This window comes from Ranitomeya imitator, chromosome 6, assembly GCF_032444005.1.
Source record: "Ranitomeya imitator isolate aRanImi1 chromosome 6, aRanImi1.pri, whole genome shotgun sequence".
Lineage (NCBI taxonomy): Eukaryota > Metazoa > Chordata > Amphibia > Anura > Dendrobatidae > Ranitomeya > Ranitomeya imitator.
In genome coordinates, this window is record NC_091287.1 from 101,865,289 (window position 1) to 101,881,947 (window position 16,659).

At 43.3% G+C, this 16,659-nt stretch overlaps 1 protein-coding gene across 1 annotated transcript in view; it reads left to right on the forward strand.

The window, feature by feature from the left end:
• The window catches only part of KCNH8 (potassium voltage-gated channel subfamily H member 8), a 666,710-nt gene that overhangs the window by 453,541 nt on the left and 196,510 nt on the right, over nt 1–16,659 (forward strand). Inside the window, exons 10-11 of the mRNA XM_069729971.1 lie at nt 953–1,202; nt 11,876–12,090. Of these exons, the coding sequence (XP_069586072.1) occupies nt 953–1,202; nt 11,876–12,090 (465 nt within the window). The remainder of the gene's footprint in view (nt 1–952; nt 1,203–11,875; nt 12,091–16,659) is intronic.

The following is a 16,659-nucleotide window of genomic DNA, read 5'->3' on the forward strand; positions in this document are numbered from 1 at the left end:
GATTCTCTAAACGTCTTCGGGGTTCAGTGATGGTCAGTGGAGCAGGTCTGTATTCCTCCATCTGGGGCCATGGTCACTTAAGCTGACATCCTGTAGAGTGTCAAATCTGTATTCTACCGATTGGAGCCATGTTGCCATATCTACTGTCATGTAGAATTCTGGAAGACAGAGACAAATTCTCCTTTTATAGTTCATAGCTCTCATTGAGGCATTTTTCCACAGGATTGGGGAAAGGTGAGTGGAGTTCATCTCTCATTGTTTGGGTGTTCAAATAACTTGCATAGTTTATCCTTCAATATTTGCAGAGCAAGTTACATGGACTGATACAATAAGTAATCAACATATTAATAAACATCGATTGTTCAATGCCTTTGTGCCTTTGTGCTTTTATTTCCCATGGATAGTAGGACAATAAGCTGCAAGGACTGATGCAATAGGTAAACTGCAGCCATTCAACAATTTGCAAACATCAATTCAATCTACAAGAAAAGTCAAAGTTCAGACTCATATGAAAAATAACTCAAGTCCCTAGGCCTACTGAATATACATCTGGCATAATTAGGAATAAACTCACTGCCTACACAACAGCTTTATAATATATTTTTTAAAAGTTTATCTATTGGTTAATAAATTTCCAGTTTTTAGAAATCACCTAATATATTTTTAATACAAAATTTGGGGATTATTTTAACACATTATAACCATTGCGTGTTTAAATAGCATATTATATTATATAAAATAGTTCTATTGTATGTCTGAATGTCACAGGATTTAGAGTTTTTTACACAATGCCTGTACAACTATTTATTTATAAGTAATGGCACATTTTCCTGTGTCTAAAACTGCTAAGGTGAGATTTGTTAGAAAGCTAAATGGTTTAAAGCTTCTATCATTCCGAACTATAAAAATATATATATTCCAGCTGCATTAATTCCTTGTCTGTATTTGACAGCTCCTGAAAGAATTTCCAGATGAACTACGTTCAGATATAACCATGCACTTAAACAAGGAGATTCTCCAACTATCCCTTTTTGAGAGCGCTAGCCGCGGTTGCCTCAGGTCCTTGTCTCTGCATATCAAAACCTCCTTCTGTGCTCCTGGAGAGTACCTACTCCGGCAGGGAGATGCATTGCAGGCAATATACTTGGTGTGCTCAGGTTCTATGGAAGTTTTAAAAGATGGAATGGTTTTGGCTATTTTAGGTATGTAATTTTTACTGCTGATATCAAACTCCAAGCTTCTTCAATCATAGTGATGATGATAATTATGATAATGATTTTGCACAAGCAAAACATTAGTGTTTTATTATTAGAATGCAATAACTGTAATCATCAATGGGAAAAAAAAATATTTTTATATAAGGAATATTTTCATCTCAGCCATTCATGAAGATGGTGGTATTTTCATCTTATTTTCATGCCAGGCACAAGCATTCATACCAGTCAAAACTCCCAGTTCTAAAAATGATGAAGCTTGCTGTGCTACTGTGTTTCCTTAAATGGGTTGTCTGGATTTAGGTTACAAGTCTTTATTCACGCTATTTGACTGTGGACTTGTGAATTCTCACATCGTAAGCACTGAGCACTGTAAGGATTCTCTGGTGCCGGTACGGGGAGCATGACTGCAAGTATGTGATTTGCATACATGGGGTCACAAGCCAACTAGATGGGCCACCTCACTCAAGACAAGTGTATTGAGCAAGGCCAGACACAGTCTTTGCGGTCAAAGAGTGAACAGTGCTTGAATGACTGCAGACTTTTTGTCCAAGGCAAAACAACCTCTTTAATTCCAGTTCACATCCACTACAGAAAGAGTGCACTGTAGCGTAGTCCTGCCTATCTGTGGCTCATGCGTACAGATGAGATTCCCATCTCAGCCATTTCGGCAGGTTTTAACACAATTAAGACAGGCTGAAATACCAGCACCATACAATGGAACTCAACTGAACTGCCAGACATAAACCAAAAACAGGTGAGGTGATGATTCTGGATAGACAGAATAATAGTTTTATAATCCTAGAAATCCCTCTTACACAGTTTGCATTTAAACAATGATTTTTGCAGATTTTGCAGATTCCCCTCTGTCAAGCCCTTCACTGGCTCCCCATTACCCAGAGACTTCAGTACAAAAGCCTAACCATGACATACAAAGCCATCCACAACCTGTCTCCTCCATACATCTGTGACCTCGTCTCCCGGTACTTTCCTGTACGCAACCTCAGATCCTCACAAGATTTCCTTCTCTACTCCCCTCTTATCTCCTCTTCCCACAATCGCATACACGATTTCTCTGGTGCATCACCCCTACTCTGGAACTATCTACCACAACATATCAGACTCTTGTCTACCATCGAAACCTTCAAAAAGAACCTGAAGACCCACCTCTTCCGACAAGCCTACAACCTACAGTAACCACCAATCGACCAAACCGCTGCACGACCAGCTCTACCCTCACCTACTGTATCCTCACCCATCCCTTGTAGATTGTGAGCTTGGTGATGTAAGGCTTACATACAGCTGCTTGGCCATAAAAATCCATGACATAATGATCTGTGGGCACAGTTTTTGTGCATATATCTGTTTTTCTATCTCTCTCATTTTTAGCTTTGTTAGAAGTAAATGTGGTTTTGAGCTTTTTTTTAACTAAAAATATTAAGATTTGGTTTATGTTTTTAAAAAGCAATCCTACAAATGCCAGTCATTTCAACATGATGATGCAACAAAAATATGCTGTTATCATCTAAAAACTAAAGGATTTTATGACTTAAGAGCTGCTGCTCCAATTGATGAGGAATCAAATTATAAGCGCAGCAGTCACTGCACCACTATCCCATATGACCAGTTCTCCAGCTAGAGACAAGGTACAATAGATAAAGCACACGATTGTGTGTTCTTCACTTGACAGATGCTCATTAGCTCTTCAGCTAAGGAACTGCGGTTATTTTTAAATGAGTTGTAATCAGTACAATATGGGATGTCTCACCAATCTACTGTAGAATTAGCATGAGTTACAAAACTGCTAATTTTGTATACGTGATTTTATATTTTTAACTTGCCAATTATGGTTTTACATGTAAATACTTAAAAAAGGTTAAAAAAGTAAAGAATGTTGCAACTTAATATACTTTTTTCAAAGGGCTAATGTGTATTTTATTATGCATATATGAATGCATAGTTTCATTTTTCCAATGTCCTTATGGGCTAGGGTTGAGTGAAACGGGTCGGCCAGATTCAGAAGTCGCCGACTTTTGGCAAAGTCGGGTTTCATGAAACCCGACCCGACCCCTGTGTGGGGTCGGCCATGAGGTCGGCGATCTTCTGATCTGGAATCGGAATTCCGATACCGAGTTCCGATATGTTTAAGATATCGGGAATCGGTATCGGAATTCATATTTAAGTGTAAAATAAAGAATAAAAAAAAAAAATATTGATATACTCACCCTCGGACGCGCCCTGGTTCTCACCGGCAGCCTTCCTTCCTAAGAATGAGCACCTGAAGGGCCTTCGATGACGTCGCGGCTTGTGATTGGTTGCATGAGCAGTCACATGGGCGGTCACACGACCAATCACAAGCCGCGACGTCATCTAAGGTCCTTCAGGCGCTAATTCTTAGGAAGGAAGCGTCCGAGGGCGCGTCCGAGGGCGCGTCCGAGGGTGAGTATATTCCTAATAGGTATATACTCACCCTCGGACGCGCCCTGGTTCTAACCCGCAGCCTTCCTTCCTAAGAATCAGCGCCTGAAGGACCTTAGATGACGTCGCGGCTTGTGATTGGTCGCGTGACGCCCATGTGACCGCTCACGCGACCAATCACAAGCCGCGACTTCATCGAAGGTCCTTCAGGTGCTCATTCTTAGGAAGGAAGGCTGCCGGTGAGAACCAGGGCGCGTCCGAGGGTAAGTATATCAATATTTTTTATTTTGATTCTTTATTTTACACTTAAATATGGATCCCAGGGCCTGAAGGAGAGTTTCCTCTCCTTCAGACCCTGGGAACCATTAGAAACTCAATGCACTGCATTGGGTTTTGTGTTTTGGCCGACCCCGACCCCGACTTTTCTATAGGATTGGCCGATTTCACTCGACCCGACTTTTGAAAAAGTCGGGTTTCGTGAAACCCGACCCGATCCTATAAAAAGAAAAGTCGCTCAACCCTATTATGGGCTAATTCTTTGCGACTGCAATAGACAGCACAGCACAGTTCTCAGCTATCTCTGACAGTCTCATAGAGGATGAGAGTAGTGGAAGTGAACATGCGCAACCTCCACTCCATTCAGACAAGGCTCTGCAGAACCCTTTCACAGGTTTAGTGCGAGCTGCAGCGGTTAACCACCAGCAATTGGGAAGTAAATCCAGTAGGGGATAACGTCCATACCTGGTACAAACTCATTAACTAATGTTTAACCACTAATTTCTGACCCCAAATAGAAAAATATTTAGGATTGAGAGTCCTCAGTGGTTGATACCTTTAATGGCTAACTGAACAGATGGTAACAAATTGCAAGCTTTCGAGATACTCAGGTCTCTTCATCAGGCATAGACTGTGCCTAATGAAGAGACCTGAGTAGTCTCGAAATCTTGCAATTTGTTACCATCTTTTCAGTTAGCCATTAAAAGGTATCAACCACTGAGAACTCTCAGTCCTAAATATATTTCTATCTACTGGCTAACACGGCAAAAAGTTATTTATCTTTCCTGGCTCCAAATATGTCTTTCTAAAGCAGCCATTAAGGACCTTATTCTACAGTGTTGTATAATAAGTGTTACATATTTTTCCTGTGCCACCTTATAGTTTATTGACAGCCTAGTTCCTGTTCTAACAGTTATAATCTTCCAATCCTGTCCATTATACCTCTAAATCACCATAGTTGACAATAAAATAACCAGACCCTTATCATCTGTCTGTAAGGATGCCAATATGTTATATACTGTAATGTAAGCATGTAAAATAGTAATCCCTTACTAGGATAAAATGGTAATAAAAATGTATTATGCAAATTGTTTATTTTCTTTACACATGCTAAAAATTGAACCATATCAAGTCAAAATAAATTTGTATATTCCCCCAAACAACACAGATAAATTCATTTTTTTCCTGTACTAAACAAAGCCTCATACAATTGTGCCAATGAAAAAAATCTTAAAGGTAAAGCTGATGGAGTGCAGACAAACAACCAAACAAACAAACGAAAAATACAAAACACCAGCCAGGTGTTTCAATGAAATATTACAATGAAAACCTTTATGACATTGACTAGTAAAAAATATCTATCATCTATCTATCTACAGCACTTGCAAAAATTAAGAGACCACTGGAAAATGTTCAGTTTGTCTGCTTTTTCTCTATAGGTATATTTTTGAGTAAAATGTAAATTTTTCATTTATTCTATAAACTACTGACAAACTGTTTCCGAATTTCCAAGCAATAAATTTTGTATTTTTTTCTGAAAAGGTGAAGTGGTTAAAAAAAACCGCCAGAGCTTTCAGACCTCAAATAATTCAAAGAAAACTAATTCATATGCATTTAGAAATAACAATACTAATGTTTTAACTCCGGAAGAGTTTCAGAAGTCAATATTTTGTGGAATAACCATGATTGTTAATCACAGCTTTCATGCGTCTTGGCATGCTTTCCACAAGTCTTTCACACTGCTTGTGGCGCAAAAATTGAAGCAGTTCTTATTTTTTTGATCGCTTGTAACTATCCATCATCCTCTTGTTTACATTCCAGAGGTTTCCAATGGGGTTCAGGTCTGGAGATTGGGCTGGCCATGACAGGGTTTTGATGTGGTGGTATATTAATTTTTGCCTTTGCTGTATATGTCAAAAAAGGTAGGCAGCACTTCAATAGTTACCAAACAAAAAGGACTTGCCCATGTGGCATGGTGGCATTTGAAATGTGCCTATCTCAAGGTTTATAAATCACAAGCTTTGGATATTTTGCTTGGTGGGTGTTTCCACCCATCTAGCAATTGTTATATCATGTGCTGTTCCATTTTTCTATTTTTGATATCTATCAACTATCTATCATGTATCCACATATGTACAGAACAGACCAAAAGTTTGGACACACCTTCTCATTTAAAGATTTTTTTTGTATTTTCATGACTATGAAAATTGTACAATCACACTGAAGGCATCAAAACTATGAATTAACACATGTGGAATTATATACTTAACAAAAAAGTGGGAACCAACTGAAATTATGTCTTATATTCTAGGTTCTACAAAGTAGCCACCTTTTTGCTTTGATGACTGCTTTGCACACTCTTGGCATTCTCTTGATGAGCTTCAAGAGGTAGTCACCGGGAATGGTTTTCACTTCACAAGTGTGCCCTGTCAAGTTTAATAAGTGGGATATCTTGCCTTATATATGGGGTTGGGACCATCAGTTGTGTTGTGCAGAAGTCTGGTGGATACACAGCTGATAGTCCTACTGAATAGACTGTTAGAATTTGTATTATGGCAAGAAAAAAGCAGCTAAGTAAAGAAAAACGAGTAGTCATTATTACTTTAAGAAATAAAGGTCAGTCAGTCTGAAAAATTGGGAAAACTTTTAAAGCGTCCCCAAGTGCAGTTGCAAAAACCATTGTTAGGAGTCGAGTTTCCTCTGCTGCACAGGGGGAATCTCGATCCGTCTCCGCTGCGGTCTCCCATTCTCCTCCAGCCGCAGTGGAGTCTGCTCAGCAGGGACGTCGGTCCCAGCGTCTTGCTCGCTCTCACTCTGTACAGAGAGTTACTGCTGCTTCTTCAGCTCCTGCCATTAAAGTCAGTGCTGGTCAGCGGTGAGCGGACTTCCCTGGGACTAAGTCCTTGTTTGCACACACTGAGCATGCCCAGAGCAAGATCTCCCGTTGGAGATCAAGGGTCATGTGCTCTGGCTCTGCACCGCATTCCATTGGTCCTCTTGGCAGGTCTTGGAAGGGCAAAGTTTCTGTGGCCACTTCCTGTCCTGCAATTATATAAACTGCGCATGACCGCACGGCCATGCGCTAGTGTACAATTGAATACGTGTGTTTGTTGTGAGTGCAAGTCGTTCATTAAATGCCCCTACCCTATTGTATGACTGTTCGCGTATGGAGTATGGCTGCTATCTAGCGCCCGACAAATCACTCAACGTGTCACACACGTATCAGCGTCTATTGCTGTGACCGCCAGTGCGGCGCCACGCGCCAGTAGTGCGCTTCCTGACCCACGTCTGGGTGCTTAGTGGTGCCTGCCAGCACGGCACAGTTCGCACTTCGGTGCTCTAATTATAAGAGTTGCCTAACACACCTTGTTGCGGTGTTGTGTCAGCAAGTGGTCTAATCGGACTTCAATCCTAGTTGGGGTTAAGTTCGCTGACTGCTTGCTTGCCTTCTATGTGCGGTACCGCGATCCTGTGACGCAACAGGATCGCTTCCTTCACGTTGGGTGAAGTTTAACCCACGCGAGTATACTTATGAGTACCGCCATATAGTCCGTCATTACTCAGCAGCAGGTTCCATCTCTGCACGGTGGACCCCGGGCTACGAACGCACCGTACACTATCAGTCTTATTATTTGGTGCGTTCCGCTAGCCCTAACAACCATCAAGCACTACAAAGAAACTGGCTCACATGAGGACCGCCCCAGGAAAGGAAGACCAAGAGTCACCTCTGCTTCTGAGGACATTTATCTGAGTCACCAGCCTCAGAAATCGCAGGTTACCAGCAGCTCAGATTAGAGACCAGGTCAATGCCACACAGAGTTCTAGCAGCAGACACATCTCTACAACAACTGTTAAGAGGAGACTCTGTGCAGCAGGCCTTCATGGTAAAATAGCTGCTATGAAACCACTGCTAAGGACAGGCAACAAGCAGAAGAGACTTGTTTGGGCTAAAGAACACAAGGAATGGACATTAGACCAGTGAAAATCTGTGCTTTGGTCTGATGAGTCCAAATTTGAGATCTTTGGTTTCAACCACTGTCTCTTTGTGCAACCTAGAAAAGGTGAACAGATGGACTCTACATGCCTGGTTCCCACTGTGAAGCATGGAGGAGGAGGTGTGATGTGTGGGAGTGCTTTGCTGGTGACACTGTTGGGGATTTATTCAAAATTGAAGGCATACTGAACCAGCATGGCTACCACAGCATCTTGCAGCGGCATCGGTTTGCGTTTAATTGGACCATCATTTATTTTTCAACAGGACAATGACCCCAAACACACCTCCAGGCTGTGTAAGGGCCATTTTACCAAGAAGGAGAGTGATAGGGTGCTACGCCAGATGACCTGGCCTCCACAGTCACCAGCCTGAACCCAATTGAGATGGTTTGGGGTGAGCTGGACTGCAGAGTGAAGGCAAAAGGGCCAACAAGTGCTAGGCATCTCTGGGAACTCCTTTAAGATTGTTAAAAGACCATTCCCGGTGACTACCTCTTGAAGCTCATCAAGAGAATACCAAGAGTGTGCAAAGCAGTCATCAAAGCAAAAGGTGGCTACTTTGAAGAACCTAGAATTTAAGACATAATTTCAGTTGTTTCACACTTTTTTGTAAAGTATTTAATTCCACAGTTGTTAATTCATAGTTTTGATGGCTTCAGTGTGAATGTACAATTTTCATAGTCATGAAAATACAGAAAAATTTTAAATGAGAAGGTGTGTCCAAACTTTTGGTCTGTACTGTATATATATATATATATGTATATATATATATACATATCTCTAATATAATGGTAGGAGCGTCACACTGTCCGAAGCCTTTATAGACTGCGCAAGCGCGACACTCCTAGTGTCAGATTATAGACACAATGTCCATATTCAAGAAAAGATGGCGCCGAAAAGCACAGACTGTGCTGGCGTCAAAATTTGTGTCACAATCCCGCCCATATCACTAAAGGTACCTTCACACATAACGATATTGTTAACGATATCGTTGCATTTTGTGACGTAGCAACGATATCGTTAATGAAATCGTTATGTGTGACAGCGACCAAATATCAGGCCCCTGCTGGGAGATCGTTGGTCGCTGAACAAAGTCCAGAACTTTGTTTCGTCGCTGGACTCCCTGCAGACATCGCTGGATCGGCCCTGCGCTTAGTTACCCGATGTTTACCCTGGTTACCGGCATCGTTGGTCGCTGGAGAGCGGTCTGTGTGACAGCTCTCCAGCGACCAAACAGCGACGCTGCAGCGATCCGGATCGTTGTCGGTATCGCTGCAGCGTCGCTTAATGTGAAGGGGCCTTTAGTTTCCACCCCCACAGTGTCCCCATGCCTCCTGATTTTGGCCCATAAATATCCCCCTGCTCCCGGAATCAGGGGGCGTGGGGACATGGTTGGCACGATCCCGCCTTCATGACATTGTCCCCCGGCTCCCGGAATCAGCGCCTGCGCAGTCCACGCTTTCCAGCGCCATTTTGTTGAATACATACTACAGTGTGTCTTCAAGAAAATGGCGCTGGAAAGCGTGGACTGCGCATGCGCCTATTCCGGGAGCAGGGGGACATTTATGAAGTGGAATCAGGGGGCTTGGGGACACGGTGGACACGATCCCTCCCTCATGACGTTGTGGCAGTTGATGCCACAGCAATTACTTACTTAGGCCCCCTGATTCCAAGGCATGAATGTCCCCCTGCTCCCGGAATCGGTGTCTGCGCAGTCTGCGCTTTCTGGTACTATTTTCTTGGATACTGCAGTGTGTCTTCAAGAAAATGGCACCGGAAAGAGCGGACTGCGCAGGCGCCGATTCAGGGAGCAGGGGGACATTTATGGGCTGGATTCAGGGGCAGTGGGGACACGGTGGACACAATCCCACCCTCAAGACATTACTTACATACATCTGAAGAGACACTGCAGCGCGGACTGCGCAGGCGCCGATTACTGCATCACAATCCTGCCCTCTCATGATATTGTGGCATTTCCGCCACATCAATGATTTAATTACAGATATCAGGAGCATGTGTAAGAATATCTACACTATACAATACGTCAGCAAAGCTACCAAGTAACTTTCTAAAGAATGTATAACACGTCTGTGGAGCAAGGCAGCCACTTTTGACTCAATACCGCCACAGTGTCTGTTGCCATCACTGATTAAAACAGGGGCACAGGATGGGAGCAGCACATGACAGGATGGGGACCATATACCAATATAAATGCTCACCACCCGGGCGTAGAACGGGTTCAATAGCTAGTATATATACAGGGTGGGCCATTTATATGGATACACATAAATAAAATGGGAATGGTTGGTGCTGCCCATTGTGTTGGAATGTCAATGCAACCCTCTTCTCCAACTCTTGACACACTGATAGAAACACCGCAGAAGAAATGCTAGCATAGGTTTCCAGTATCCATTGTTTCAGATGCTGCACATCTTGTATCTTCACAGCATAGACAATTGCCTTCAGATGGCCCCAAAAATAAAAGTCTAAGGGGGTCAGATCGGGAGACCTTGGTGGCCATTCAACTGGCCCACGATGACCAATCCACTTTCCAGGACACTGTTCATGTAGGAATGCTCGGACCTGACACCCATATTGTGGTGGTGCACCATCTTGGGTGTCAGGTCCGAGCATTCCTACATGAACAGTTTCCTGGAAAGTGGATTGGTCATCGTGGGCCCGTTTAATTGGCCCTCAAGGTCTCCCGATCTGACCCTCATAGACTTTTATCTATGGGGTCATCTGAAGGCAATTGTCTATGCAGTGAAGATATGAGATGTGCAGGATGAGCAAGACTTGTGCAAATCCACAATTCTCTTCCAGTTATCTTGATTGATTTCTTCAGACTTTCCCATGTTGCTACACAAAGAAGCAGTGTGTTTCAGGTGTGCATTAAAATACATCCACAGGTGTGTCTCTAATTAACTCAAGTGTTGCCAAAAAAACTGAAATTTCCAAACACATGACATCACCATATGGGCAGTCCAGAATTGTTTAAAGACATAGTCATCTTAGTGTATGTAAACTTTTGAAAGCCTTAAAGCATTCTCTCTCATTATTCTGGCATTTGGCAAATAATAATAATTATGGTAATCATAATTGCCTAAAACAGGAAAGTTTTATTCTGATTTCATTTCAGATATTGAGAAGAACATACATATGTGTCTTTGTATATCTTGTATGCAAATTTCTAGTTTCAACTGTATGTATAATATTTATAATCTGCTAATATACAGTATGTGTATTGCTTTATTAAGCTATCTCATATAAAGGGATTGTATAATGAGAGACTTTGGGTGACTTATCAGTAGGATGTCACCTTTTTCTTTTTCATGGGAGTTGGGTTGAAGAAAGAGTCAGTGATGATTAAAGCTGTTATGACAGTCCAAATAAATTCTAAACTATGATGCTAGGTGATGAAGTAAGAAAGGACTTGTATTTACATTCTAGAATCATATACTCAGACCCATAGAATTGAAAATTGATGGCATATTGTAGTGGTGTGCCATCATGTAACTTCTATAAAACAGCTCTTTTGATGGTTCTGACATGGACAGGTCAGCTTATTGAGTAGTCTACTTGACTCTCACTTAATAAAAAGATTAATAAAACGGAGAAATACTTTTTCTGACCCTTAAATACAGATTACTATCTGCTTTTACAAGTACCTTAGATCCATAGAAAACTATATACTTGATAAGATATAAAAATGATTCACAACTTCTCCCTATATTGTACTTTTTTGGGCATTTGAAGTTGGAGGATTAATTTGGGTATAGAGTAGAGAAACTAAAGTTATTAAACACAAAATGTAAATATAATTTCTGAATACACAATAATAAATAATATCTAGCACATTTATGATGCTTACTAAGTGATCTAAAGTAGTAGAAATGAAGCTTTAGAAACATCCAAATGACTAAATTACCTATTCAGATGAGAAAATTATCTAACATTGCCTTTGCTCTTCATAGGTAAAGGTGATTTAATTGGAGCAAACCTACCAATTAAAGATCAAGTCATTAAAACGAATGCAGATGTCAAAGCACTAACCTACTGCGATCTTCAGTGTATCATCCTCAAAGGCCTTTATGAAGTATTGGACTTTTACCCTGAATATGCACATAAATTTGTAGAAGACATACAGCAAGATCTTACATATAACCTTCGAGAAGGTCATGAAAGTGATGTAAGTGCCATTATCATGAAGGTGATATTGATGCATGAAATCATTTAAAGTGTTATGATCTGTATCAGAACATAGTCTTTACTAGATATAGTTTGTTTCAGTTTCAACTGAGACATAATTAGGTTCTTCTCTAAGAAAACGTTGATGGATAAAGCACAAAAGAATTTCCCTAGATGTCAAAAATAGCTGTCTGCTGTGGTTAAGAACTCTCTGTGGCTAATATACTAAATTAGATTGGAATAAAATGATAAGTAATGTATCGTTTAGAATTCCTTTAAAGAAGTTTTCTGGGACAACATCTTTTTATGGCCAGCAATGAGATGATATTGATGAATGAAGGCACTTAAAGAGGACCTGTTATTTTCTCAAAAAAAGTTGAGTTGAATGCCTTGCAAAAATCCATGATCTCAACTTATTCTGCCGCTCTTTTTCTTTTTGCATTGGGTCCCTCCCTCCTCTGCCTCCTTGATGCTAAAAGTTTGTTTAGTGGTCTCAGACACTGTTTAGCTGTTATTACCAATGTCTGGAAGGGGTAGAGTAAAATCCCAGCTCTTCAAAGAATATTCTGAAAGAGCGCCCAGTTGCTTTGTAAGTAAAAATTTCAAACAGTGCTTACCAAAAGCAACAAATGTGAATATCTCTGTAATGGAGAACAAAATGAAAAAGGGCAACAGAATCAGGGGATCTTTACAAATTATTTAAGTCAATTTTATTTTACCAAGTGATGATTCATTTCTTTAAGGATATGAAAACATTTGAGGGCTTTTATTTCTCTTTAATCCATGCATATTTCACTGGGAAGCATTTTTACTGTAGCGTCCTATTAAAAATCATGAATTGTATGAATTTGTAGCCTCTATAATTCAGTTATGTTGCAGTTACAATGTCAGGAGCCTCATTCTGACTAAGAGTGTTTGTAGCCTTATCTCTCTTCTTCTGAACAATCTTCTAAGGTGATTTATGAACTCAATGGACTTATGTCTTCTTACAACCTTAAAACCTATGAAACTAACAAAAGTTAAGCTTCCATGTGTTAGGAGTCGAGTTTCCTCTGCTGCACAGGGGGAATCTCGATCCGTCTCCGCTGCGGTCTCCCATTCTCCTCCAGCCGCAGTGGAGCCTGCTCAGCAGGGACGTCGACCCCAGCATCTCGCTCAGTCTGACTCTGTGAGAAGAATTACTGCTGCTTCTCCAGCTTCTGCCTGTAAAGCCTATACTGGTCAGCAGCGAGTGGACTTCTCTGGGACTAAGTCCTTGTCTGCGCACACTGAGCATGCCCAGGGCAAGATCTCCTGTTGGAGATCGAGGGTCATGTGCTCAGACTCTGCAGCGCATTCTATTGGTCCTCTTGGCAGGTCTTGGAAGGGCAAAGTTTCTGTGGCCGCTTCCTGTCCTGCAACTATATAAACTGCGCATGACCGCACGGCCATGCGCTAGTGTACAATTTATACATGTGTTTGTTGTGAGTGCAAGTCGTTCTTTAATGTTTGTTGTGAGTGCAAGTCGTTCTTTAAATACCCCTACCCTATTGTATGATTGTTCGCGTATGGAGTATGGCTGCTATCTAGCGCCCGACTTATCACTCAACGTGTCACACACGTGTCAGCGTCTACTGCTGTGACCGCCAGTGCGGTGCCACGCGCCAGTGTGCGCTTCCTGACCCACGTCTGGGTGCTTAGTGGTGCCTGCCAGCACGGCACAGTTCGCACTTCGGTGCCTTTATTATATAATTCCTTTCACACCCAGTTGCGGTGTAGTGCCAGCAAGGGTCTAATCGGTCTACAATCCCTGTTGGGGTTTAGTTCGCTGACCACTTGCTCGCGCTCTATGTGCGGTACCGCGGTCCTGTGACGCAACAGGATCGCTTTCTTCACGCTGGGTGAGGTTTAACCCACGCGTGTATACTTTTGAATACCGCCATATTGTCTGTCATTTCCTAGCAGCAGGTTTCACCTGCACGGTGGACCCCGGACTGCGAACGCATCTATATCATCTCTCTTGGTGCGTTCCGCCAGTCCTAACATTACACTAGCGCCAGGGTCTGGCTAGTGATGACAGACAAACAGCAATCTCTGCGGCATATCCAGCAGCTGGAGGGTAGGTTGGCGGCTCTCGAGAGCGCGACCTCAGCTGTGGATGTTACTGCAGTAGCTGTACAGGCTGCCAGCGTGGCTGCAGCTACTATGTCCATTGCCACCCCTGTTCCGACATTATCTCGCCTCCCGCTGCCAGAAAAATTTTCTGGTGATAGCAAGTTTTGTAGGGGATTTGTGAGTCAGTGCTCTATTCACCTCGAGCTCCTGGCTACACGTTTTCCCACAGAGCGGGCTAAGGTGGGATTTATTCTGTCTCTATTGTCGGACAGGACGTTGGAATGGGCTACGCCGCTGTGGGAGCATGGCGATCATGTGGTGCAGAGTGCTCCGCTGTTTCTGAGCACTCTGAAACAGGTCTTTTTAGGACCTCAAGTCACCCATGATACTGCGCTCCAATTGCTGGCATTAACTCAGGGTGAGTCCTTGGTCAGTCATTTTGCCGTCCAATTCCGCACCTTAGCATCTGAGCTGGATTGGTCGGATAAAGCTCTTATCCACATATTTTGGAGGGGCTTGGCTGACCACGTAAAGGACTCTCTGGCCACTAGGGAGATTCCTGCCACACTGGAGGAGTTAATAACTGTCTCCACTCGAATTGACCTCCGTTTTAACGAGCGGAGGTTAGAGCGAGCCCAGTGTAGGCAGAGGTTTCGGCTGGCTCCTACTTTCGCCAAACCTCTGGAATTTCCGGTCCTGGTTCCTGAGTCACATGAGGCCAGGGAAGTGTCACAAGCAGGATCTAAGTCCCGGACCGCTTGTGCACTCAGGGTCTGTCATGTTTGCCAGCAGTCAGGACATCTAGCCTCCAGATGTCCTCAGCAGTCGAGGAAACATCAGCGTCTAGTGGTAGTAGGTGGAGGTACACTAGACACGGCGACGTTTGCCTCTAAGTTGTCCTTTAAGGGGACAATTACTATTGGCCCATTCTCCCACTCGGTAGAGCTCTGCGTGGATTCTGGGGCGGAGGGCAATTTTATGTCTTCTGCCTTTGCCCAACGTCACGCAATACCCCTGGTTATGCTTGCTCAACCAGTAACGGTGCGAGTGGTGAATGGGTCGACATTGCCCTCACAGATAACACACCAGACCATCCCTTTTACTCTGTCCATGTCGCCATCTCATCAGGAGATAATTTCTCTGCTCGTCATTCCGGAAGGAATTGATGAGGTCCTGTTGGGAATACCTTGGCTACGGTACCACTCTCCTCATATCGAGTGGTCCTCAGGCAGAATTCTGGGTTGGGGTGAATCTTGTGGGGGTAGGTGTCAGAGGGAGTGCGTTCAGGTTGCTACTACTGAGGTACCCGCAGATCTATCCTCTCTCCCCAAGCAGTATTGGTCTTATGCAGACGTGTTCTCCAAAAAGGCGGCGGAGGTCCTTCCGCCTCATCGCCCCTATGACTGTCCTATTGATCTCTTGCCTGGTGCTGAGCCTCCCCGGGGTCGAGTTTATCCGCTATCTCTCCCGGAGACGGAGGCAATGTCACAGTACATCCAGGAAAATCTGCCAAGAGGATTCATTAGGAAGTCAGTGTCACCTGCTGGGGCAGGGTTCTTCTTCGTGCAGAAGAAGAATGGGGAATTGCGCCCATGCATAGACTACAGGGGTCTTAACGCCATCACCGTTAAGAATAAGTATCCTTTGCCCTTGATATCTGAGTTATTCGATAGACTTCGGGGAGCAAGGGTATTTACTAAATTAGATTTGCGGGGTGCTTACAACCTGATTCGCATCCGTGAGGGGAACGAATGGAAGACGGCCTTTAACACCAGGGATGGGCACTATGAGTATCTGGTGATGCCCTTCGGGCTCTGTAATGCCCCAGCCGTTTTCCAAGACTTTGTGAACGATATCTTCCGGGATATGCTTTCCACCTCGGTCGTAGTCTATCTGGATGATATTCTTATCTACTCTCCAGATATTGACTCCCACCGGAGAGATGTTTGCAAAGTCTTCGACCTCCTACAGGCAAACTCCCTCTATGCCAAATTGGAGAAGTGTATGTTTGAGCAGGAGTCTTTACCTTTCCTGGGCTACATCATCTCGGCCCAGGGATTGGCTATGGATCCTGCCAAACTACAGGCAGTGATGGACTGGCAGGAACCCCATTCTCTGAAAGCGGTGCAGCGCTTTATGGGGTTCATAAATTACTATCGTCAGTTCATCCCCCACTTCTCAACCCTGGTAGCTCCCTTGGTATCCCTCACCAAGAAGGGAGCGAATCCTAAATCGTGGTCCGAAGAGGTCTCCAAGGCCTTCACTTCTATTAAGTCCCACTTTGCTAGCGCTCCCATCTTACATCGTCCCGAGGTGGATAAGCCATTCCTAATGGAGGTGGATGCCTCTTCCGTTGGTGCAGGAGCAGTCCTCTATCAAAAGGATGCTCAAGGTCGGAAGCATCCATGCTTCTTCTTCTCAAAAACCTTCTCACCAGTGGAGAGAAATTACTCCATCGGGGATAGGGAGTTGCTGG